The following is a 24,649-nucleotide window of genomic DNA, read 5'->3' as shown; positions in this document are numbered from 1 at the left end:
CTGTCTGCCTGCTCCTTATTTCCTTTGCTTGTCTCTGAGGCAGGGGTTCTCACTGGTCAGCAGGCTTCGGGGGGTGGGGGGCTGCCTTGCTGCCCGGCTCAGTAACCCCAGCTCTGGGGTTAGAAACATGTGCCACCACACCCGCTTTGTTTTAATATGAGTTCCGGGATTTAACTCAGATCTTCCGGCTTGTAAGGCAAGCAAGCATTTGGTGGAGCTATCTCCTCTCAGTGTTGGCTTGGCTTGTTTGTTTAGAGACAGGCTCTCCAAAGAGCATGGATGGCCCTGACTGGCCTGGAATTCCCTTTGTGGGCCAGGCTGCTCCCAGACTCAGCGATTCACTTGCTGCTTCTTAAAGGTGTCACCACGCCCCCCACCCCTTTGGTTTTGTTGTTGCATGATTGTGTGTATGTGTTTGTGTGTGTGTGGGGGGGGTGTTAAGAAGGTCTCCCATAACCATGCTGGCCTTGAGCTCTGTACAGCTTAGGTTAGCTTTGAACTGATCCTCCTGTCTGTAGCTCTTAAATGCTGGGATTGTGGGCACATGCCACCACACCCACCTCAGCCTTTTGGTCGCTTAGGTCTGGTTACCCCTGATATCCCATAGTGGTGTTTTGAAGTACTTGTTAGTAGAACAAATCCAATTTGTTTTTTTTAGGACTTAAAAAGAATTCCACACAAATAAACTTAGTATTGCTGTTGAGGAAAATGCTAAAAGCCTTTGAAATTTGATCAGAGTGTGTTTGGGCTGTACCCCTACAATTCAATTGCTTTGTGATGTTGGCTTAGCTCGGTTTCAGGTGTCCCGTGTATATTAATAGAACAGTTCTGAGGATGCAGGAGCTTTGTGCACATTGTGGTTGTCACATGGGGACTAGCAGAGCGCAGCCTCCTGGGGCTTCAGTTCTGTGTGTACCAAGCAAGGGGCATAGCTCTGAGTAGGCTGTGGTCCTGGATTTTCCTCTGTTCGAGCCCACCAAGAACTACTCCATCCTTGGCCTTTTAACAGCTTCGCTTTGCATTTCACGTGTGAAATTCACCTCTTTAAAGTGTATGTGTCTGTGCCTCTTCTCTATGTGTTCCCAGTGCTGTGTATCATCTAGATTCTAGAACATTCCAACAACTGGAAAGGAGCCTGAAACCCATTAGCAGCCTCCCCTCCCCTTCCCTCCCTGCTCTCACACGCCCAGGCTTGGGTCAAGCTGCCCTGACTTAGTCTTCCACTTAGACTCTGTCATTTCCAGTATTTGGTCTTTTGTAGGATGCTTGCTATTATGCTGGTGGACTTTTTATCAGCTTGACACAAGCTAAGGTTCTATGGCAAGAGGGAGCCTCAACTGAGGAGCCACCTCCATCAGGTGGCCCTGGAGGGGCAGCGATTGATCAGCGATTGATGTGGGCATTGGCACCCCTGGGTGGGTCCTGGATTGTATAAAAGTCAGGCTGAGCAAGCCATGAAGGGGAAGTCTTCCACGGCCTCTGCTTCACTTTCTGCGTCTAGTTTCCTGCCTCAGGTACTTGTCCTGACTCTAATGGACTGTAAACTGTAAAATGGGATAAGACCTCTCCTCCGCAGGCTGCTTTTGGTTGTAATGTTTTATCACAGCAGTAGAGAGCCAACTAGGACAAGAAATGCTAGTGCTCTGGCCATCTCTCTGTGGAATCCCCCTGCCTTAACCCTGTCCTCTGAGTGCTTGGAGCATAGGTGTGCACACCAGCTTTCACTCACCTCAGACTGACACTTTTTGGTCCTTGTGTCTTGCACGGTTGTGTCCCTGGGATTGAAACTAGGACCTCAGCCCTACTAGGGAAACCCTGCCTCAGGCCACACCTGCAGCCCTGGGTCTCACTGTTTGTCCCTTGTAGCAGTTGGCTCTCTTGGCTGTTGCTCTGTGTGGGCCCTCTGCTCTGCCTTGAATAGTTTGCTGTCTTCCGCTCACGATGGCCCTGCCGTCCTGTCGAAGTGCGGGTGTTCCCGAAAGTTCTATCTATAGACTTCCTCCCCTGAAGCCGTTATCCCAATGTTTTCCCGTGATGCCATTTTAGTCTTTTCCTGTCCTATGGGTGGTTTCCTGTTGTTAAGGATCTGCCTGTCCCATCGGGAATGTGAGCATGATTGCTTCTTCCTTTGTAGCAAGCTTAGATTTTTCCATTTTTAAATTCTTTTTTTTTTTTTAATGTATTCAATAGCACTAGGATAGGCGTTGTATACCTTGTAGGGCTGTTAGTTCAGCGAACTCTGTTCATGTAGATCAGGCTGGCCTCTGCCCCCTGAGTATTGGGGTAAAAGGTATGTACTGCCACTGAAATGAGCTGTTACCCATTTAACATGGATGCTTACGTGTAATAATATGTTCTGGAAATTAAATCTTTAAAAAAAATTTTTTTTTCTTCGAGATTAGGGTCTCATTCTATAGACTGAGCTGGCCTTGAGTTGACAGTTCTCCCTGCCTCTGCCTCTTGTGTGCTGGGATTAAAGGTGTGGACCACCATACCTGGCTTTTAGAAAAGTATTTTCAAGTGAGCATAGAGAGCAAGAGGTTTGTCATGGCATTTTCATACATGTCTGCACATAAACAGAACAAAGTATACTGACATGTTATTATATCTTGTTCTTATTTCTGTTCCTCCAGGACTCTCCATCCCTGGCTTCCTGCCAAATAATCGTACTTTCATATCACACGTATTCCATCACGTGTCCTTCCTCCCTCCCCTCCCATAAGATGGCTACCCTCTCATACCCTCTGTCTACTCTCCTGACCTTATCCACACGTGAGAGTGTATGTGAGAGAGCGTGCAGTAGACGTCTTTCCACAGCTGACTTATTGTACAGTGTGATCCATCCTCCAGTGGGTGTCATGGTTTTCAGTTTTCATGGTTGAAGAAAATGTCATTACGTGTACATGCCGTCTTCTTTATCCGTCATTGATGGATGCCGGGGCTGGTTCTATCTCAAGAGCTATCGTGAATAACACAGCAACAAACAGGGACGTGCAAGTGTCTCTGGGGCGTTGGTGTCACATACGCCAGAGGTGTGTACCAAGAGTGGTATCGCCAGCTTCCGAATTTCACTTGCTGTTTCTGTGGTCTTGGTTTGGATTTTTGAGGAGCCTCAACACTGACCCCTGAGGCTGCACATTGATCTTCTCGGAAGCAGCAATCTGAGACCCCTCTGCCTGCACACCCTTCCCGAGCAAGCTCGTTACCTCTGGTGTGTTTTCTCGGGGGAGGCCATTCCCGCTGGGGTGAGAAGATGCCTCGATGGCTAAGGACACTTCAGCACTTGAGTGATACTGGCCACCCATGTTCATTCTGCATGAATTGTCTGTTCTTTTCATCAGCGCAAGTATTCATTCATCAATGATTTGAGAGCTTGCTAATGAACCACCTGGCTGATGTGTTCCTGGTGACAGTTTTTCCCTGTTCTGTAGACTCCTGGGGAGGGGGTTACTTGTCAGTCTTAGGGAACTCAGCTCTGACCCCATCTGCAGTCACACCACTCCATTGCCTCCGCTTCTTTCCCTCATTGTGAGGTAGCTTTCAAACGTGGCTCTGGTTAATCCACCTACGGTCCTGTGTTCCTTGATCTCTTTTTCAAAATGATTTGCCAGGCATTCTCGAGAACAGTTCCTGGAGTGTTGCTCAGCAGCGCAAGACGGAGTCTCAGCTGAGTCCCTCCTCGGCAGGGTATGGGGGGGAGGAGTGGGAGGCACGTCCCTGTTCACCCTTCACAGTACTCGAAAGCAGTTTTATGTCTATCTATATATCCATGCTTGGCTTCTGGGGGAAACGTGTTGATTTATGGCCCAGGCTAGCTTTCAGTTTTAACTGAATCTGTCCTGTGCTTTGTGACCGTGAAAATTTCGGAATTTCTAAATACTATCATTGAAAGCAAGTCTGTGACCCTCAGCATGTGCTCTGCTGTGGCTCTGGATCTTCACTGACTCTGTCCATGTCTCCCACCCTTCATTCTGCATGTTACCGATGGCCATAGCCAGCCGGTGTGTAGATAAAAGGGGTGTCAGCATACTCTGGCCAGCCAGACCAGCAAGAGGGGCTTCTGTCTAAACGTGTCATTGCTTCCGAGTATAAATGAGCCTCTACCTGTCATGTGCTTAAATAAAAACATGGTAGCAGTTCTTATTCAGCTCACATTGCCTATCTTGAGATTCAGATTTAACAAACTAAGGAGCCCTTCACGTGTTGTAAAGCTTCCTGTGTGTGCGTGCTCACAAGTGTGGCACAGTGGCACAGACACGTGAAGAAGACTGCAGATTGCCGCCCCGGGCTGAGAACCCTGGCCTGGGAAAAGCACTGTTTGGTCCAGGTTTCGCACCCATTCTCTCAGTGCAGACAGTCGGGACTCTTGGGATGCTTCCAGGCAACTAGTGTCTACCTGAGTATTGGCTTTTGGCTGTTGTTGTCTTCGTGTCTTTCCTGGATCTGACTGCCAGGTAGAGTAGCGAGAACTTAGTTTGGACAGAGATTAGGATCAGAACCGTGTGCTGAATTGTGGGTACTCCAGGCTCCCTTGTGCATAAGCAGTCGCTGTGTATTTGTTCAGGTGTGCGCTCGCTGTTGATCAACCCCACCTACCCTCTTCTCCATACCCAACTTCTTCTCATCTGAAAAGCACCTGCTGCTCTTTCTAGGTGTCCTGGAGCCTCTCACCGGAGAGTCGATCTAGAGAGAAGGAAAACGAGTCAAACTCAAACACAGATTGAGGGTGAAACTGGATCTACTGTCATAGATCCTCCAGGCACCTTGCCCCCAGAAACGGACTGCTCGGGCACCGTGCCTGGCGAGAGGAACTTGACACCAGCATCTCTTCCTGTGTGGACCGAGGAGCCTGGCCTGGACAACCCCGCCTTCGAGGAGAGCGCTGCAGCTGACTGTAGGTGCACACCTCTCCCTGGTATATCTGGCCTCCCTTGCCTTTCCTCCCCTGCCCTTCCTTCCAGCATGCGCTCGTGTCCTGTCCAGACAGTTGCACTGGAGTGTGGTTTTATTGGCATAGTCACTGTTCATCCACAAGACCCCCCTGTGTTGAGCTGGAGAATACCTGAACGTAAACACTGCTCTCTCTTTGACTTGGCAGCTGTACAGCAGCCGCTTAGTTTACCAGAAGGAGAGATCACCACCATTGAGATCCACCGCTCTAACCCGTACATCCAGTTAGGAATCAGCATCGTGGGCGGCAACGAGACACCACTGATCAACATCGTCATTCAGGAAGTCTACCGGGACGGGGTCATCGCCAGAGATGGAAGGCTCCTTGCCGGAGACCAGATTCTCCAGGTATCAGCTCCAGCACGACAACTGTGATGTTGTCGAAACTGAATTATAGGAAAGTTGGTTTTGCTGGTTTTAAGTGTGTGTGTGTGTGTGTGTGTGTGTGTGTGTGTGTGTGTTTATTCTGAGGCAGGTCTTACTATGAAGCTCTGACTGATGAAATAAATTGAATTGATTGAAATAAATGAATATACGCACAAGAGGAAGACTGCCTTCTCAGAGCTCCAGCTCAACGCCCGTCTCCCTCCTCCAAGGCCTCCCTCTTTCCCTGCTACCTCTCCAGTCCAGGCCTCCAACACTCCGTTCCTGATTCAGTGCAACGCTCCTTCCAGTATCCTGACTCTCGCTCTCCTCCCTGATTCCAGGTGGTTCACTTACAGGGCGATGCCGCTGCAGCCCTCATTGCCAACGGCAGTCACGGTCCAAGCACCTCATGCAGCCTCATCTTGGTTTTTCTTAACAGGGTTTCTCTGTGTAGCCCTGGCTATCCTGGAACTCGCTCTGTAGACCAGGCTGGCCTCAAGCTCAGAGATTTGCCTGCTTCTGCCTTCCTAGTGCTGGGATTAAAGGTGTGCGCCACCACTTGGCTGTAGTCTCACTTTCTAATCAGAGTTCTTCCCTACAGTGCTCCAGGGATACATTTTAAAAGTAAAAGTCTGTCCTGCCCTCGCAGAGCATCTCTTCCCATTGGAAGGTCGAGCATGCCAGCCTTCCTGCCTTTCCTCTGGGAAACCAGCTCTCTCTCCTGAGCCTGCTCTCAGGCCGTGCTCCGGTCTGTGCGCTCTCCTCTGCACGCTGACCAGCCGTTCTTCCCACACTGATCCCGTGCCCCTGGTTACTGATCACACTTCTGCGCACGATCCACCACACTAAGGCACTCCTGGAGTTTAACGGTGTGCACAGTCTTTCTCCGGTGTCTGCCACAGTGCCCAGTGGTCCGGTTTGTGGTTCAGACTTGTCAGGTATGACAGGGAAGACACTCAGTTGGTCCAAAGGGCATCAGAAGAGTAAGCTTGGCTGTGACATCCTGTTGAGAATAGTCGTCCCCTGTAGCAAAAGAAATCTGCAATGTCTAGGAACCTAGCTGTCCCGGGAGGAATCTGTAGACCAGGAAGAGAAGGGGCCAGGCTTCGGGCAGCAGGCAGGGAAGGGGTTTTCACTGGGGATCCACAGCATTAGTGTGTCTGTCCACTCGACCGCGTGTTTTCTCTTTAGTCCTCAGGCCCCACGCCCTTCCAGGCCACTGGTGTGGCTGGCACAGACTGAACTTCGAATTGCTTTTGATCTACCGTTTGCGCGTACTGTATCTTTCCTGTCATCTATGTGTGTCCTCTGGCTGCACAAGGCTGCCACCACTTTGAGGACAGTTGGCCTGTATTCCTGGTTCCTACCTCCTGTCCCGCATTTACAGGCCGTCTGAAAGCTGTTTCCCAGGTACACTCCTCCCACACAGCCTGACGCCTTGGCCTTTACTGCAGCCCCGCCGCTCCTCATCCGGCCTTTCTAACAATACTTTTAAGTGGATACTTTTGTCTTTTTTTTTTAAACGAAGTGTGCCAATTTGAAAATCCCCGTGCAATGAAGTGGTTCGTTTACAGACTAGTGGCAGCTACACTATAGTTTTATCTCAGTAAACATGCAGTTAATGGAGTAACTCGAGTTTTCCATATTAAAGCGTGTGTGTGTGTGTGTGTGTGTGTGTGTGTGTGTGTGCATGCACACACGCACACACTCAATGCAGTGGCATCTTTCCAAGGGGAGCCTTGCTCTCACAGCTTCATACACCTCTTCAGAGATTCATATGCAGGTTTTGAGTAATTTTAGAGGGAAAATGCTGCTCTTTATAAAGTATGTCAATATTATTAACAGAGATACAACTTCTAGAACATTAAAAGTAAATATTTTTGGTTTGACCGGAAACATCAGTGACTGACGTCCTGTTGGTTAACAAACAAAGACCATATTTAGTCAAAATGCACAACAGCGCTTACTGTTTTTGCTCTTTGTATAAAATCAAGAAACAGTCTGTTGCAGTCGGTCTTCTCTCAAGCTCACCGACAGCCGTGCATGCATTCTTAGAGAAGGAGTCTTCTCATAGTTGGGTTCCCCCAGCCTGCTCTGCAGAGAAAGCAGGCTGCATGCTTCTGGATGCAGAACAGACCGGGTTTTCAGCCCAGCATTTTTATCCCGTGTGACCGTCTGAAGATGAACACAGAGGTATCAGCTCGCAGCAGAGCCACTAAAATGATGACAGGCCCATGGGTCCTGTCGGCAGCCTGGCTTTCTAGAACATGCCTTGGAGTTCTGACCTCCATCCAGTGTTATCAATTCTGTCAATGTCTTGGAATTGCTGCTGCTTGCACAAATGCTGTAAACATGCGAGAACAGTAAGCTCATGTACAGTGCCTGAAGATTTGATGACTGGATTTTAAAAGGTATCCATCTGTAGACAAGAATTAACAAGGCAATAGTGTTCAAAACTGTAAAACTCAGAATAAAGCAAACAGCCCAATTCAAAGAGCTCTAACTGCCCATCCGAGTTAGGTAAGAGGAAGAAGGCCTTTTGTGTAGCGGTGCGCACGCATGCCCGGGCTCCTGATGTCACAGTACTAACCCTTAGCTCTCCCATTAGAGGTGCTTAGACAACATTGGTTTTTATCTCTGATGGATTCAGAGAACTCTAATTGTGATAAATACGAAAATTATACTCACCTCCTAGATGGGTAATTGAAGCTGGACTATTTTCCTAAGTGATATGTTACATGTTCAAAGATCAGTCACTGTAATTGTATCAAGGCTGTACATTCTAATGAGTACATGAATATTGAATTACACTCAGCATATTAAATATGCATTATATGAGTATGCTGATAATTAGAGTGGAATTGTAATTACATACTTTAAAAGTCACTCAGAATATGCAACTTTTTAAGAAATAAAATGATTTATTTTGTCTAAAGTAAGTGTGTTTCGTTAGGTAAAGCAGCTTTGAAGTCCAGGAACCTGAGCCTGCGAGCCTGCGAGCCTGGGAGCACTAGAGCTGTCTGATGTGGCTTGCCCTGCCAGGATGTAGCTAGCCTGCTCTCTCTCACACTGGTTCTGGGAAGTAGAGTGGACCCTGAGGAGCCAAATTCCATATTCCCCCAGGTTACCAATAAATAACTAGCAGACCCGAGGACTGTAATCCCAGAGTGTCACCGACTTCTGTGTCCTAAGTACAACACTGTGCTGTAGTGCATTTTAAATTCTCTGCTGTAAAAGTCTTTAGAGGCCTTTTCCTTGTAGATAGGGATCCTGTAGTGTTTTCTCCATATTGCTTTCCTTTGGAGATGTCATCTGGACATTTCTGCAAGTTAGGAATATAGAATACTATAATGTCATATACATATAAGGTCATAGGAGTTCTGTTTGTCTGTTTGTCGTAGGTCAACAACTATGACATCAGCAACGTGTCCCACAACCACGCCCGGGCCGTGCTTTCCCAGCCCTGCAGCACGCTGCAGCTGACAGTGCTGCGGGAGAGGCGCTTTGGCAGCCGTGCCAACAGCCACGCGGACGGCAGCGCGCCACGGGACGAGGTCTTCCAGGTGCTGCTCCACAAGCGAGACTCGACAGAGCAGCTCGGCATTAAACTAGTCCGAAGGACAGATGAGCCGGGCGTTTTCATTCTTGACCTCCTGGAAGGGGGGCTGGCAGCACAGGACGGCAGGCTCAACAGCAATGACCGGGTGCTGGCCATCAACGGGCATGACCTGAAGCATGGGACCCCAGAGCTCGCTGCCCAGATTATTCAGGTAAATGCCCTGTCCTGAGCCTGGATCCTCACACGGCCGTGTCTGTTTTCACTGGCGCATAACCAGGACCAGCGATGGTTCTTTGGAAAATCAGACATGGTTATCTAAAAAGCAGCCTTCAGAATCTACACTGTTATATATAACTCCCTAAACAGAGCTGTGTTTGTGTGTGTGCCACTTGCTTAGGGTGTTGTGGACTGTTTTCCTAGAGCCTGTGGTCCCATGCACTTGTTTGTACAGTGTTGACACCTCAGTTTTACCTCATTTCAAGAAAAGCAAGGGTTCACGTCAACCAGTAAACTTGTCAAAGCAGTTTCCAAGGACGGCTGAAATGCTGGTTTGGAGCTCTGGGTATGAACAGTAATGACAATGAGCGTGTATTATAAGAAAGCCCAGTAGCCACCTGACACTCCCCACCGTGCGACGTAGCAATCATCTGCCTCTCAGAGCCTGGAGCTGCTGCTGGTGGGTGAATGGCTTAGTGCAGTATCAAAGCTGTTTGTCACTTATTTTCCAACTGAAGAGCAGAAAACACAGCAATTTTTATATTAAATTTAATTTTGCATGTGTGTGTGTGTCTGTGTATATTTGTATGACTGTGTGTGTGTGAGAGTGACTGTGTGTTTCCGTGTAAAAGGTTTGAAAATACTAGCCTGTGACCCTCCTGCCACCAGGTAGTGACTGCCCATGAGGCTTTGCTGAGGGACTAACTGGTACACAGAAAATCACAGTATCCCAGGCACTGCGAAGTGGTAGCATTCACTGGCCTGAGGCTGGAGCCCCCAGCCTTGGGCTACTCAGTGAGAACTTGCCTTGATGAGAGAGAAGAGAATGGGTTCCACTGGCAATCTTTAAGCAATCATCCGTGATGGGTACTGATGAACTGTCTTCCCCAGGCCAGTGGAGAGAGGGTGAACTTAACAATTGCCAGACCAGGGAAGCCCCAGCCCAGCAATGGCAGCCGTGAGGCCGGAGCACACAGCAGCAGCAACCACGCTCAGCCACCCTCGCACAGCCGACCGGGCTCACACAAGGTGAGGGGCGGGTCTCTCCTTCAACCCCTGTGGCCCTCTAAGGATCACCGTTACCCCGAAAAAGGTGTAAGCGTAGGCCTTGTGTATGCCTGCCAGTCACAACACAACGTAAAGTCAGGTCTTTTTGGTTTTGTTTGGTTGGTTGGGTTTTGTCTGTTTTTTTGTTTTAAGCCTGAAATGCAGGCTGTCATTCTGTTGGGGGTCTGAGCCTAGGTGTTTGGGGTTCGCAATCCGAGAGTCTCCTCCCACGTCAGCCACTGTAGTTTCTCATCTGTCTGGTGAGTGACAAGAAGTGACCCTCCAGGACAGTCCTTGTGCTTAGTGCTACCTGGGAGCAGGTTCTCGGCTTGCCTGCTCAGATGTGATCATCAGATTTACCACGAAAAATGCATCGTGAGAACATGATAAAGTCCGTGGTTAGCAGCTAGGCACGTTGCCTACGGGAAGAGAATTAGCTGTGCGAACACTGAGACTGGGGATCGCAGGCTTTGACAGACACGTGGATAGTGTGTGGTTTCATGGTATTAAAATCCCCATCTATTGGCTGGGCAGTGGTGGCACAGGCTGCAGTGCCAGCACTCGGGAGACAGAGGCGGGCGGATCTCTGTGAGTTCAAGGCCAGCCAGAGTGAGTTCCAGGTAAATGCAAGGCCTTCCCTCGAACCGTAGGACCTCACCCGGTGCGTCACGTGCCAGGAGAAGCACATCACTGTAAAGAAGGAGCCGCATGAATCCCTCGGGATGACGGTTGCTGGGGGCAGAGGGAGCAAGAGTGGTGAGCTGCCCATCTTTGTGACCAGCGTGCCACCCCACGGCTGCCTCGCTCGAGACGGCAGGATCAAGAGAGGTAAGGCAGGCAAGAGTCCTGGAAGCTCTGCAAGGTCCAATCTCAGAAGTACAGTCACATTTTTAAGGAGTAATTACTGTGTTTCATGTTAAACCTGACTTTTAAAACTCTTTTAAAAGGGTCCTTGTATAGAAAACGTCGTGTTCTCCTGTAAGGTTAGGAATTAACCCTGACCGTGGTTCGAGACTCTGCAGTTACTCGGACCATCGGCTGATTTTTATCTTGGAAAAGAGCCTCTGAGATTCTTGCGCCCCCGGCCCTGGCAGATAGTGCTGAAGACCATGTCCCTGAAATACAGCGCTGGGTACAGTAAAGCACCCAGGACCCGTGTGATGGCCGAGCAGGGAAAAGCGCCTGCCGTCCAAGCCCAGAACTCAGCAAAGAAGACAGGGTTCTGACACTGCAGAGCGTGTGTGGAGGACAAAGCTAGTTCAGAGATTTGACTCCTTCACACCATGGCCCCCTCAAGTCTGTTAATGTGCACAAGGGAAACCATATAAGTGAGCACTGTTGCCATGACGGAGCAGCCGTCTCTATGGTGAGGTTCACATGGGAAGAAAATTAAAGCTGAAAAGTTATTTTCCCAGGAATGAAGGTGGGCTCCCTCCCCAACCTCACACAAGCAAGCTCACAATGAATTTAAGACCCCGTGTAAAAACTAAGGCCCTTGTGAGGAGCCCACAGGCCAAGTCTTATGGCCTGTAATTAGGCAGTGATGTCTTAGGTAACCTGCAGAGTGGGATGAACAGTAACAAATCATACATTTATGTATGTGTACGTGCCATAGCAAGGAATTGTACAGAACTTTTCCAAATCAGTTAAAACCATACATTACCTAATTTAGGGACAGAAATAGACATTTCTCCTAAGGCGGCAATTGCATGGAAAACAGCTCACCCGACTGCTTGCCAGAGACAGGGTTCTGATGCCCTCAGACTGCTGTAAAATGTTCTCGGGCACGGTGGTGGTGCTCTGCGGCGGGCAGACCAAAGCCCACAGTGCTGGGCGTGTATTTCAACAAGGCTACTATCTTTTCTTAAGGTACTTGGCCAATTATAGAATTTGGTGACAGTTCAGTTCCTTCTTGGGTTTTGGTTGGTTTTGGCTTTGTTGTTGAGCACACATGGGACAAGGGCTTCCCGAGATTTTTTTTTTTTTGACTCCACAGCTATTTGTTTATTTTTGTAGTGCTCTCAGAAATTGAGTTACACAAAACAACAATCCAAACCCCACCTTTCCTCAAGAACTATACAAAAGGGTTGTTTCTGTGACAGCCACTCCTCCATAAATAGTGGCTCCCGAGTCAAGCTACTGCAGGAGCCCTGCCACCACTCCATGCTGCAGCAAACAATGAAGCCCGACAGGGGCCTCCGTCCCCTAACCTGCAGTGGGCTCCGAGCACAGGTTCACGGAGCAAAATGTTGTTCTACACAACAGCAAAAATAAGCCAAATACCTGATTCACACAGGAAGTGCAATGAAGAGGAAAAAAAACCTGCAGATTCCCAGCTTAACAAGCTCCCAGTTTTATGTTCTCTCTGTACACACATGCTACCACTACCATCTGAACAACTCTAACCTTTCTCAGCCCCTTTATGTAAGAGGAGGAAAACATTGTAGCTAGCCTGCACAAAAGACACAGTCTGGTTGTTATAAGCCAGAAGCCTAGGCAGGTTTGGAGCGATTCTAACTTACATCCCAGCCATTATGTCCCTCGTTACTTGCTGTTTCTCCTGGCCACATGTTCATGGTCCGTCTCCTCTCATGGCGGCAGCCACCACCTCCGTGTTCTTTTTTCTCCTCCCTTTGGCCTCACCTGAGACTCCTCACTCGGTCCTCAAGTTCTACCTTTCTCCCTCCACTGCCCAGTCACAGGCTCTAGCCTTTTATTGACCAATTGGGGAGCAAGGTTCTCGTAGCATCACTTGGTATATGGGAGGATCTGCTCATGGAGGCAGCCATGTCTTGGGGAGCAGTACTTAACGTTTGAATATATAGCAGCGTCAGACCAACCCCCTACACTTGTATCCTTTAATAATCCCCGTGTCTCCTTTTTATTGTTTTGTTTTATCTTATTTTATTTCATCTAACTTGGGAGACCAACAAACATGCTGCTCCCCTTCAAGCAAGGGAAGATGTTTCATATCACCAAGTGTCCCGAGAGTGGCTGCTCTCATGATCTGGGATGTGTGCCCTGTATGTATAAAATTGTGTAATATTAAATAGAATCTGTTAAAAAAAAAAAGTGATTTCTAAAAGCAAAGGATCAGATGGTTTGGTGTTCAGAAAGAACTGTAGAGCTCTCAGAAGCTCAAGAGGGAAGTTGTCACCCTCATCCTGTACACAGCTACCCAGATGGTGACTCAGACTCGGGGGCCTCACAAGGTGCTTCAAGCCACAGTGTGCTCCTCTGGAGTCTGACCTTGTTTGAGTTCCAAGCTGTTTTAAAATGTTTCCTACGAGTTGTCCTTGGTAGCACAGAAAAGCACAAATGCTTTTGTAAAACCCCACTTCCACCCATCCAAGCTCTTGAAACCGCCCCATCAATTAGTTGGCAAGCAGGAGCTTCGGGGAGTCACGTGGTACTAGGGTCACTCACTCTCCTGGCCTTCCCAACGGCACAGGTGACGTGTTGCTGAACATCAACGGCATTGACCTGACCAACCTAAGTCACAGCGAGGCTGTGGCCATGCTGAAAGCCAGCGCTGCGTCTCCGGCCGTCATCCTCAAGGCCCTGGAAGTGCAGATCGCCGAGGAAGCAGCCCAGGCCACCGAGGAGCAGCCGAGCGCCTTCAGTGAGAACGAGTACGACGCCAGCTGGTCCCCGTCCTGGGTCATGTGGCTCGGGCTGCCAAGGTACCAAGAGCTCTCTCGGTCTGATGTCTCAGAGTGAGCGTGTTTTAACTTTTATCAGTTACACGGTTAACTCACCCAGTGCGTAGAGAGGGCGTTAGTTAGGTAAAGTGCACCAAATTATAAAAGCAAAAAAGTGTATCTTCTTGTAAAACGAAGACAATTCCCTTTAAGGAGGGATTTTTGTTTGTTGTTGTTTTGGGGGTTTTGTTTTGTTTAGTGTTTTTGAGGGGGGGCGGCACTGCGTCTCCCCCTTGTACATGGGCTGAGAGTCCAGGCACACACCACCACACCTGGCTTTTCTGTTTGGGCTCTGGGAATCCAGACTCAGGGCCTCACACTTGTACAGGAGAGTTTCTGGGGCAGGGTCTCACTCTGTAGCCTAGGCTAGCCAAGAGCTTAGAATCATTTTGTAAAAAGGTAGTTAGAACTGAGTCTGTACTGAACAAAGGAGACGTGACCAGCAAGCTGCTCTCTGGCTGGCCGGTAGGGACCAGGGAAACGTTGGAACCTCCCTGGCACCCTGGGGTGCTTGCCTTTCTCCAGATGGTTGCTGCTGGTGCTGAGATAGGAAGAGCGTGTGTTACTGTGCTTATTTGTGTCTAAAGTAATTTAGATTCTCATTATCTATAAAAAGCATGGTGAAGCATGTTTGACTATTAGCCAAGTACGAAGCTGCTGGTTCCTAAATAAAAATAAACCAGAACGCTGCACCACTTTCTGAGTCATCTGCCTCATGTGGGGTAAGGTAGTGTACAGCCAGGAGCGCTTCCCGCACGCTGTGCGCTCCGTGAAGAACTCTCTCATGAGGAACAGCAGGTACCTCCGAGGGGTTGCGTTCATTCGCTCCTGCCCCAGCTCTCTGGCTGGCTCCCGGGAGCTCTTGGTGGTTTTGTTTCTTGGTTTTCAATCCCAAGGCCTAGAAGTGATGTCTCGCAGACGTGGCAGGACCTTGTGGAGTGGGATTGATGATGGGAAAGTGACCTTCTTGTGTCCTGCATGTTTATCAGGGCATCAGCCCTGGGAGTCAGAGGCTGCAGAGATGGCTCTGTGGATCTGAGCACTTGGCGTTCTTGCAAGGGCCCCTGGTATGGTTCCTGGCACCCCCATGACGGCTCCCAACTGTCTGCAGTTTCAGAGGCTCCCACACCCTCTTCTGTCCCCGCTGGCACTGCACATACATGGTGCACATATACATACATGTAGGAAACAGACATTCACATAGAATGGATCCTTTTTGAAAACCGGGCGCAAATGATTACTATCCCACTGCTGCAAGAGCTACTGTCTAAACCAGGGAACTCAGGAGTCTTGTTCAGCTGATACCTGGGTAGTCAGGTTCATCCCAGAGTGGCTGGGAGACAAGGATGGAACCCGAAGACACAGGCAGGTGGATCTCTGTTATTTTGAGGCCAGCCTGGTCCACATAGTGAGATACAGGATAGCCAGGGCTGTCTCAACGACAAAACAAAACAACAATAAAGAGGTTAGAAGCTGTTTGCCCGGACAATGGGGGATCGGTCAGAATAGCAACCTCCTAGGAAATCCCGGGACCCTGGTGCTGCCTTTAGCTGGCTCTGTGCCAGCCTGGTTTGGGGGCTGCATGTTCTCACTGTTGTGCATTGCATTTTATGGCACGCCAGGCATAGCAAGAAAGGATTTGTGTCATCTGTGTGTGCGTGTGTGTGTGTGTTTGTATGTATCTGTGTGTTTGTATCTGTTTGCATCAGTGTGTGTGGTGTGAGGGTGTGTGTGTGTGTGTGTGTGTGTCCCCGTCCACGAGTGAGTGTGTGTGTGTGTGTGTGTGTGTGTGTGTGTGTGTGTGTGTGTGTGTGTAGGCTGAAGATCAACATCCGCTGTCTTCCTTGATGGCTCTACACCTTTGCTTGTTGAGGCAGCATCTCTCACTGAACCGTTTGGCTAGGCTGGTAGCCAGTGAGCTTTTGGGGTCTGCCTAGCGCTGCTGCCCCCGCCCCGTGCCCAGCACTGTGGTTACAGATGTAAGTTGCCCCATGTCCGGCTTTTTTTATGTGGGTCCTGTAGCTTACCAGGCAAGAACTTTAGCAACTGAGCCAGCCCCTCCCCTCAGCTCAGAAAGGGTTTTAGACAAGTTGTCACAAGTTGACAGTATAGTGAGATACATTTTTGAGCTTGCCTGAATGGATGCCTATACATATAGGCTATTGTGTGGCCTGAGTTCCCCTGCACTGCCCTGCTACACCGGATGCTGGCCTGCTTGCTGTAAAGGATGCAGAGCTATGAAGGTGACTGTACTGTGCCTGAGGATCTGGGCCAGGGGTGAGACTTCCGGCTTGCCAGAGCCTCTTTAGAAGTCCCTACCCCTGAGCTAAGGGTTGTGGCACCATGCTGGAGGTTGTTTGTCATTTGTAGCAGATTAGAAACCAGATAGCCTTGTCTCTGATATTTGTATTAGTTCCGGTGGGGACAAACAAATCACAAGCAACATGAGGAGGAGGAGGAGGAAGGCTTGTTTCACATGTTGAGGCTGTGGCCATCAAGGCAGAGAGGGAGGGCTGGCTCTGAGGATGGAGCCTGAGGCAACTGCTAGTCACCGGCATCCTGAGGCAGATGGTCACATGACATCCTGAGGCAGCAGAGATGACAGCTGGTGCTCAGCACACCTCCTCTTTGTCCCTTTTTATTCAGTGTGGGACTCTGGGGTGGTGGTATCCACACTCAGGGTGCATCTTCCCAAAGGTGAGTCTCCCAGGTAATTCCCAACCCAGTCAGGTTGATGATGAAGATCACTGCATACCCGATTTCACTTCCCAGTGAGGACTTTTTTTTTTTTTTTTTTTTTTTTTTTTTTTGGTTTTTCGAGACAGGGTTTCTCTGTATAGCCCTGGCTGTCCTGGAACTCACTTTGTAGACCAGGCTGGCCTCGAACTCAGAAATCCACCTGCCTCTGCCTCCCAAGTGCTGGGATTAAAGGTGTGCGCCTCCACGCCCGGCTCCCAGTGAGGACTTTTATTAAAAGGATTTCACTTTGTTTGTTTTTAAGATCTTACTTGCTGCTTATTCCCAGGTTCATAGACCGCTGGACATATAAGTGTAGTGTGCCCCCTCCCTCCCTGGCTAGCATCCTCCAAGCCATGAGTAGGCAGCACTTTGCCTGTAGCATCTCTGTGCTCATGGAGAACAATGTGTTTGTTGGTGTTCTCCAGGCCGAGCTGCCGTTAGAGTCTCCCAGAAAGGTGTGAGTCCTTGTGAGTCCAGGGGAAGGGACAATATCAGCCCCTCCTCTAAATTAAAGCACCACCCTGTAGCATGCTTCCAGAAAGGGCCACCGTCCAAATTTCTTCCTGTCCCTTCCGTTCTTCCTCTTCCTCCTCCTTTTCTTATTTTTGGGGCACTGAGGATCACCTAGGGTCTCGTGGTTGTAGCATGACACCTGCACAGCCCCTTACCCCCGCCACCTGCCACCTGCCACCCCTCTGCCGTGAACAGCTGTCCTGCCTCCCTTACGCCCTTGGTAGGTGCAGCTCTCGAATCGAGGTGCCGTTGACAGTGCTGTAAGCAGTCCCAGTACACGATCTCTGTGCAGATTTCTAAAGTATATTTGGCAGCTGGGCTGACTTCATCTCCCTCCGTGTGATCATGTCTTCACTTGGCAAGAGAAACCTAAGGAAAGCTGGAGAAAGCAAGCCTGCCTCGGGATACATCCGTGCTGGAGAATGGGTTGTCAGACAATAGTACAGACAGGGCCAGTACATCTTGCCTAGCACATGTGGGACCCTGGGTCTGACCCTAGTGCCCATGTACACACACACACACTAATCATGTAGTCAGAGGGGTTACACTAGCCTGTTTTTCACACGTGTGAGCGGGAAGCCTCCATGCCCAGTCTTTCTGCTGTTTGTTTGTTTGTTTGTTTTTCCTGTCTGTATCATTGTCTTTTTTTCAAATTTTTATTAGATGTTTTCTTCATTTACATTTCAAATGCTATCCCGAAAGACCCCTATACCCTCCCCCTACCCTGCTCCCCTACCCACCCACTCCCACTTCTTGGCCCTGGCGTTCCCCTGTACTGGGGCATATAAAGTTTGCAAGACCAAGGGGCCTCTCTTCCAAATGATGGCCGACTGGGCCATCCTCTGCTACATGTGCAGCTAGAGACACGAGCTCTAACAACAGTATGAACTAACCAGCACTCTCTGCTGTTTTACAGTGCCCTTCACAGTTGTCACGACATCGTCTTACGCAGAAGCTACTTGGGAAGCTGGGGCTTCAGCATCGTGGGTGGGTACGAAGAGAACCACACCAATCAGCCCTTCTTCATTAAGACCATCGTCTTAGGAACCCCTGCTTACTATGACGGAAGATTAAAGTAAGTCTCGTTCTCGTCAACGGTGCAGATCGCATGTGTCACACCAGACCTGACCTAACTGAGGGTTCGGCTCTGCTCTCTGCGTAGTGTTATTTCTACACAGCCATGCTCACTCATGTGTTCGCTGTATGTGCCTACTTACACTCCAAAGCTAAGTTCTTCTGTACTGGAGACTATGGATGGGCCACGGGGCCTCATCACAGGAAAGGTCTGCTACTCCCTGAGCGAGCCTGAAGCCATTTCTTGTACCATCCCTGCCCCTTGGAGCTATACTGCCTTTGTCTAGACCAGATCTGAACCCGAGTCTTCTGAGTGTGCCTCAGAATGGCAGTGGCCTCTGAGCGTTTCCCATGCAGCTCGTGCAGGTCTGATCCTGCCAGTTGATATTTCCCGAGGCTCGATGTCTGCCTGACTTTGTGAGATCCATGAATGGCAACCAGAGCCCCATTGTGGGCCCCATGTGTAGTGAGGTTTCAACACATGTGGGTGAATGTGCTGGCAGGCACAACACTGGGGTCTGTGTGTTCATTTAGTCAATGGGGTGTGTGTGGTGTGTGCACAGGAGTGCGGGTGCCCATAGAGGCATCAGATCCCCTGGAACCGGAATTATAGACAGTTGTGAACTGCTGGGAACCAAGCCGAGGTCCCTTGAAAGAGCAAGCGCTCATACCACGAGCCGTCTCCTCAGCCTTAACTTGGTACTGTTTAGAGAGAGGACTCGCAAATGACGTTATTCTTCATGCCCTTAAGTCCCCACCAGTTGTGGGAAGGTTGACTCGGCTACTTTTGATTGCCAAGGGAGAGACTTGAGACATTTCTCAGTTGGTAATACCCCTGCCCTGTGACAGTTAGCCAGAGCAAACTGATCTCGATGCTGGACCACCAGGACTGTGTTTGTGATGCTATTGAGATAATGGCACTAATTCTGCCCCTGTTTGTGTTTTGTTCAGGTGTGGAGACATGATCGTAGCAGTAAACGGCCTGTCGACTGTGGGCATGAGTCACTCTGCTCTGGTGCCCATGTTGAAAGAACAGAGGAACAAGGTCACGCTGACGGTCATCTGCTGGCCAGGCAGCCTCGTATAGAGTCTTGACATCAGACTCCAGTCTCAATTCTTCCTGCAGGTCCGTGAAGGAAGCCCCTCCAGGGTGGCATATCTGCTGGGCAGCGACACAGGACAGCAATACTGACATCATCCTGTGTTTCCCCTTGGCTCGGAATCGGCTCCCACCAGCCCCAGGGGCTCATTTCAGATGCTCTCGGTGGCTGCCACGACTGTCCCTGGCTGGACGGAAGTGGCCTCTGTGCCTGCAGCAGCCTGCAGCAGCTCAGTCATGAAGCGAGTTCCACCCGCAACTCCTCCATCCGCAGCACCTCGCTGCTGCAGCGTCCGCAGCACCCCCTGCCCCGGAGACAGAGCTGCGGAGGGGCGCATCTTAGGTTTTCCTCATTTTCCATTGGTGCCAACATTTCAAGATTTTTATACCGTTTATAAAGTGACTTTTGGGCTCGTTTCTACTGCGGCTGATCTTCAGTCCTCAACTGAAGACATAAACCGAACACCACTGATGAGACTTAAATAATGTACTGCGGTTAAAATAGGAGAGAGTCAAGAATAATGCTATTGAAGGGACAGAGCAACCTGGGAGGCGACTTCTGGAACTGGCAAAGCTATGTTGCCTGGAACAGCCCAGAAGCACGAAGACTCTGTTCAAAAGGAAAGCTTTGTTGCGTAGGAAAAGTTTGGAGATGTTTTTCTAAAAGTCATTTCTAGAGTTTATATTTATCAGCAATCTTGTCTGGAGAAGTTTTTGTGATTTATGCAATTGAACTAGGTGATTAAATAACATTACTTCTTAAACATGAGTGCGCATACACACACATACACACACACACATACACACATACACACACACACCACAGCTAAGTTGAAAGGGAGCCTTTGATTTTTGTTCCTGTGTATTTTAGAAATCCTTAGTTTCCCCCAAGAGACCAAAAAGCTCTGTTTTTGTTCTTGTTTTTTTAATCTGAAATAGTAGATTTTAGATGTTAGTGTCTTCAGCTGTTGGTCACTTAACTTTCTTTATCTTTTTTTTTTTTTAATGTTTAGAAAGCTGTTTGTCCTTTATTCAACACAGATGACCCTTAGACGGCATAATGAGAAAGTAAATAAGAGGAAACAACCTTTGCCTGGTTAATATTTATACTTGAAAAATTCCACTTAGAAACCTCGTTCAAAGTCAGAGCTAACTTACACGTGAGCTCAGAGACAGATGGCATCGATAATCGTACAGGCTGCGGTGCCGCTGGGCGAGCCACCTCCTCAGCCAGTATTGCTGGGCTTTGTATCCCTGTCGCTGGTTCTTCCAAGTTAAATTCATAGTAAGAAGCCAAACAGGTCTCTCTGTGGTAGATAAGGGTTGCAATGGTGGTTGCTACTGGCTTGTTCAGCCCCGAGCTCCCCAGTCACCACGCAGCCAGCACACACACACAGACCCCCAGAGAGGGATGCGGCCCGAGCACCCCCCCCCCAATCACCTATGAAGCAATTTGATCCTGAAGTGCAATTGACGTGAAACAGTGTGTCCTGCTCCCCAGGTACAATTTTGTAACCAGCCTTGCTACTTTTTAAAGACTTTGTAAAACCTGTCATTTCTCTGGGGAGTGGCCATCCAACAGATAATCATAACTGCCACTTTGTTATACATAAAAATATGTCCAACCTGGTGGTCTGGTGAATATTTGGGGGGGGGGGGTAGGATTCTTTCAATATTATTTTTCTTATGAAAATCTCAGAGGACACTGGCTGTTCCGGGGTCTCTGTAATGGAATTTCTCCCTGATCTGTTAGTGTTGATGTATTTGTACTTTGTCAGCTAAGCACTTAATAACTGAATATTTTGATTTGTTCTGTGCCTTCAGCTTACATTCTTCCAGAATTTCTCAGATGTTTACATAGCGGTGCAACGGCCGTTCTGGGTGGAGGTAAATGCCATCCGCTTCGGAGCAGCGCAGGCATTCATCCGAGAGCTGTGTCCCTATTCACAGAGCCACTGCCCTCAGTCACTGCCTGCTGTGCCTGAGCCCCACACACACACACCCATGATGCCCCTGCTCCTGCAGACAGAACACACCATAGCCTATGCTGTCTTATGTCTTCCCCATCCAGAGTACCTCCAGCCCTTGGCTGTCCCTGAAGCTTGGCCCCCACGGTGTGCTGAGCTGACAGAGTCTTGGATGCACTGGGTTGTATTGGGTTACATAGAATATGTTATTACCGGTTTCTCTCTTACTTTTTCTCGTGTTACTTACTAGAACCGCTTTCAATAATTGAATTGTAATGACATCGGGAGCCCGCCTCATGTTTCCTCGGCACAGCATTCGCCTCGTCAGTCAGTCCTGACCCGTGGTGGCTTCTGTTTCCTCTACTAGTTAGCCCACTTGCTCTGGGGAGGGTGACTGACTACCAGATATCCTCACACTGAGGATGTGTGCTGTCTGACGATCGGGTCTGTCACTGAACGGTGACGCTGCACCTTGCTGTGCCTTCATTCTAGACTTGCCCCGTTCTGGTGAGGCCGCGCTGGAAGTGTCTGGGGGACAGCCTATTGGACTCTTACAGCTCCTACTGTGGGGAATCCACAGTGTGACCCGGCTGGGATGCAGACCAGTACTCTCCTTGCAAAGAGTGACCGGTGGCAGTCCAGGAGTTGACTGTGTTCCAGCCTGAAGGAGCAGTTTCATAAAAGCCCAGGATACAACCACAGCCTCACGTTGCCCAGGTTCTAAGAGCAGAGAGTCACTGGCATACGTTTTCCTTCTCTAGCAGGGGAACAAGTAGTTGAACAGGCTGTGCACACCAGCTTTTTCATTTCATTAGCCACGCAGAGAACTGGGTGGAGGAGTTGGCAGGTGTCGTCAGCCTTCTTGTGTTTTCATAAAACAAGATCCGCGGGCTGGGGAGATGGCTCAGTAGGTAAGAGCACTGACTGCTCTTCTGAAGATCCTGAGTTGAAATCCCAGCAACCTTCTGGTGTGTCTGAAGTCAGCTACAGTGTACTTATGTATAATAATAAATAAATCTTTGGGCTGGAGCAAGCAGGGATGGAGTTGACCGGAGCGAACAGAGGTCCTAAATAAAAAATAATAATAATAATAATTAAAAAATTCAATTCCCAACAACCACATGAAGGCTCACAGTCATCTGTATAGCTACAGTGTACTCACATACATAAATAAATCTTTAAAAAAAAAAAAAAAAGATAACCAAGTCACACCCACCTTAAAAGAGGAATGGTTGATTTGGGCCCATAGTCCCAGATTTCAAGCCGTGGTAGGTTAGGCTGTTGCTCTGATGCCTGTGTTAAGGTGGCATCTAAAGCAGGCATATCGTTATTATGGTGGCATGATGCTGCTTGCTTCACTCAGGATGGTAGCAGGAAAGGGACAGGACCAAAGTCCCAGCATCCAGGTCCCACCAATGCCCGCCTCCTTGATGTGCTACCTCACAGTAGCAGGAGAAGCCAGGCGCCAAGCGGCTAAGGGCACGTGACCCTCCGAGGACGCTTGCCCAAGCTACAGCAGTTGATTTAGAGGGTTTCATTTTCTTAGAGTACTGTGCAGTGTGACTTGGTTTTTGAATGGCCAAATCCTCCCTCTGCTGCTCCAGCTGCCAACTCTTTACTTCCTTTTTTTAAAAGATTTATTTATTTTATGTATATGAATACATTGTAGCTCTCGCACCAGAAGAGGGCATCAGATCCCATTACAGATGGTTGTGAGCCACCATGTAGTTGCTGGGAATTGAACTCAGGACCTCTGGAAGAGCAGTCAGTGCTCTTAACCTCTGAGCCATCTCTCCATCCCAACTCTTTACTTTCTAACTCTGGAACTTCAGAACTTGGTTTCTGGTCCTCTGCGTTTTACAGCAGGCTGCAGTACGATCCCTCGGATAGCTGAAGCTGTCGTTGGATAAACGGATGGTTAAACTTGAAAGTTCACACACCTGGATCTCGCCTCCAAGGGCGTTTCTCTCCCCTTTCCTCGAGCAATGGGCCCACGTTACAGTCAGTAATGCCCCATTTAGATTTAGCTGGGTTGTGGTTTGAAAAGCTCAGACTTGAAGCAATAAGGATATTTTTGTTTTTAAGATTTTGTGTGTGTGTATTTTTGTGTCTATATGTGTATATGCACATGTGTGCTGGTGCCCAGAGAGGCCAGAAGAGGGTGTCTGGCCCCTGCCCCAAACCCACTCCTTGCTGGAGTTCCAGGCATCTGGGAACTGCCCCGTGTGGGTGCTGGGAATTGAACTCATTCCTCTGCAAGAGCAACAAATGCCCTTAGCCACAGAGCCACCTCTCCAGCCCACTATATACAGAATTCAAAATTACAGGTGGCCAGATGTGGTGGCACACATTTTTAATCCCAGCACTCAGGAGACAGATACAGGAGGATCTCTGAGTTTGATGCCAGCCTAGTCTACATGACAAGTTCCAGGACAGCCAGGGCTACACAGAGAAACCCTGTCTCAAATAATAAGCATAAAATATGAAAGGTAGAGTATTTAAGGTATGTGATACCCTTCCCTACAGTCAATGCCTTATGTCATTAAAGAATGTATTTCGCACCTACTGTGCATGCTGTAGAGATTGGCCTGCTCTGTATGGCCTTCACAGGGAGTGATGTTTATAATTCAGCTTTCCCCCCCATTTGGTCAAATTTGTTGATCAGGCCATACAGACCACAGCAGCGCAGGGGATTTGGGAATTCAATGACTGAACTTGTCTCTTGAGTCTGTTTTCCCCGCCTGCAGGAAAGGTTTCAGCCCTTGGGAGTTCTTATCTAAAAGCTCTTCTGTCACTTTGTAGCGTAAATCTGTTCCATTTAACTACACCACCAATTAATTTCTATGGCAACAGAGAAGCTCTTTAGAAGTAAAGTTGTACCTCTATGTGCAATGCCTAATAGCTACAAAGTGCCTGAGAAAGAGAAGCGAAACTGTCAATCATGTAGAAGAAAGATGTATGCCGATGTGAGCCGGGAGACAAGAGTTGGGCTCCCTCATGCCTGAAGCTGCAGCAGCTCCAAGCTCCTCAGGGTGCCCCACAGGCTGTTTTTGCAGACTTGAGTCAGGACATTCCCACTTAACTCAGCGAATCAAACCACAACCCTTTTCCTTTGTGCCACTCTGAGACTGACCAAGAGTGCTTAAGTTAGAAGCACTGATGGCTTCAGCTCTGGTCACCAGAAGTGACAAATGTCCAATGGCAAGGTTGGGAGAATGGTTGCGGCTATTAATTTTGTTCTGTTTTGTTTTTTGCATCACTGCAGATATTAAACTGGGACCCACATGTTAGGCAAGTGCCCTACCACTGAACTACACTGCCAACTCCATTCTTAGTCTTTGTTGTATAGTAGACTTTTTAAATTACTTTAACAATTGTGTGTATGTGTGTGTGTGCTCTGATTATATTGCCCACCCAC

General features: G+C 48.9%; 1 protein-coding gene across 2 annotated transcripts in view; it reads left to right on the top strand.

The window, feature by feature from the left end:
- Nucleotides 1–21,518, top strand: part of Lnx2 (ligand of numb-protein X 2) — a 59,918-nt gene extending 38,400 nt beyond the window's left edge. Inside the window, exons 3-10 of one of the 2 annotated variants that reach the window (NM_080795.4) lie at nt 4,653–4,894; nt 5,099–5,298; nt 8,718–9,086; nt 9,983–10,120; nt 10,789–10,966; nt 13,590–13,821; nt 18,008–18,166; nt 19,117–21,518. In NM_080795.4, the coding sequence (NP_542985.4) occupies nt 4,653–4,894; nt 5,099–5,298; nt 8,718–9,086; nt 9,983–10,120; nt 10,789–10,966; nt 13,590–13,821; nt 18,008–18,166; nt 19,117–19,252 (1,654 nt within the window). In that variant the 3' untranslated portion in view covers nt 19,253–21,518. The remainder of the gene's footprint in view (nt 1–4,652; nt 4,895–5,098; nt 5,299–8,717; nt 9,087–9,982; nt 10,121–10,788; nt 10,967–13,589; nt 13,822–18,007; nt 18,167–19,116) is intronic. The other variant, XM_006504800.4, reaches the window with a different exon arrangement.
- The last annotated feature ends 3,131 nt before the right edge of the window (nt 21,519–24,649 follow it).

The sequence above is a fragment of the Mus musculus genome, chromosome 5 (genome assembly GCF_000001635.26).
Source record: "Mus musculus strain C57BL/6J chromosome 5, GRCm38.p6 C57BL/6J".
Classification (NCBI taxonomy): Eukaryota; Metazoa; Chordata; class Mammalia; order Rodentia; family Muridae; genus Mus; species Mus musculus.
The sequence above is the reverse complement of the archived record's forward strand: the minus strand, read 5'-3'. Positions and strand labels throughout refer to the sequence as shown.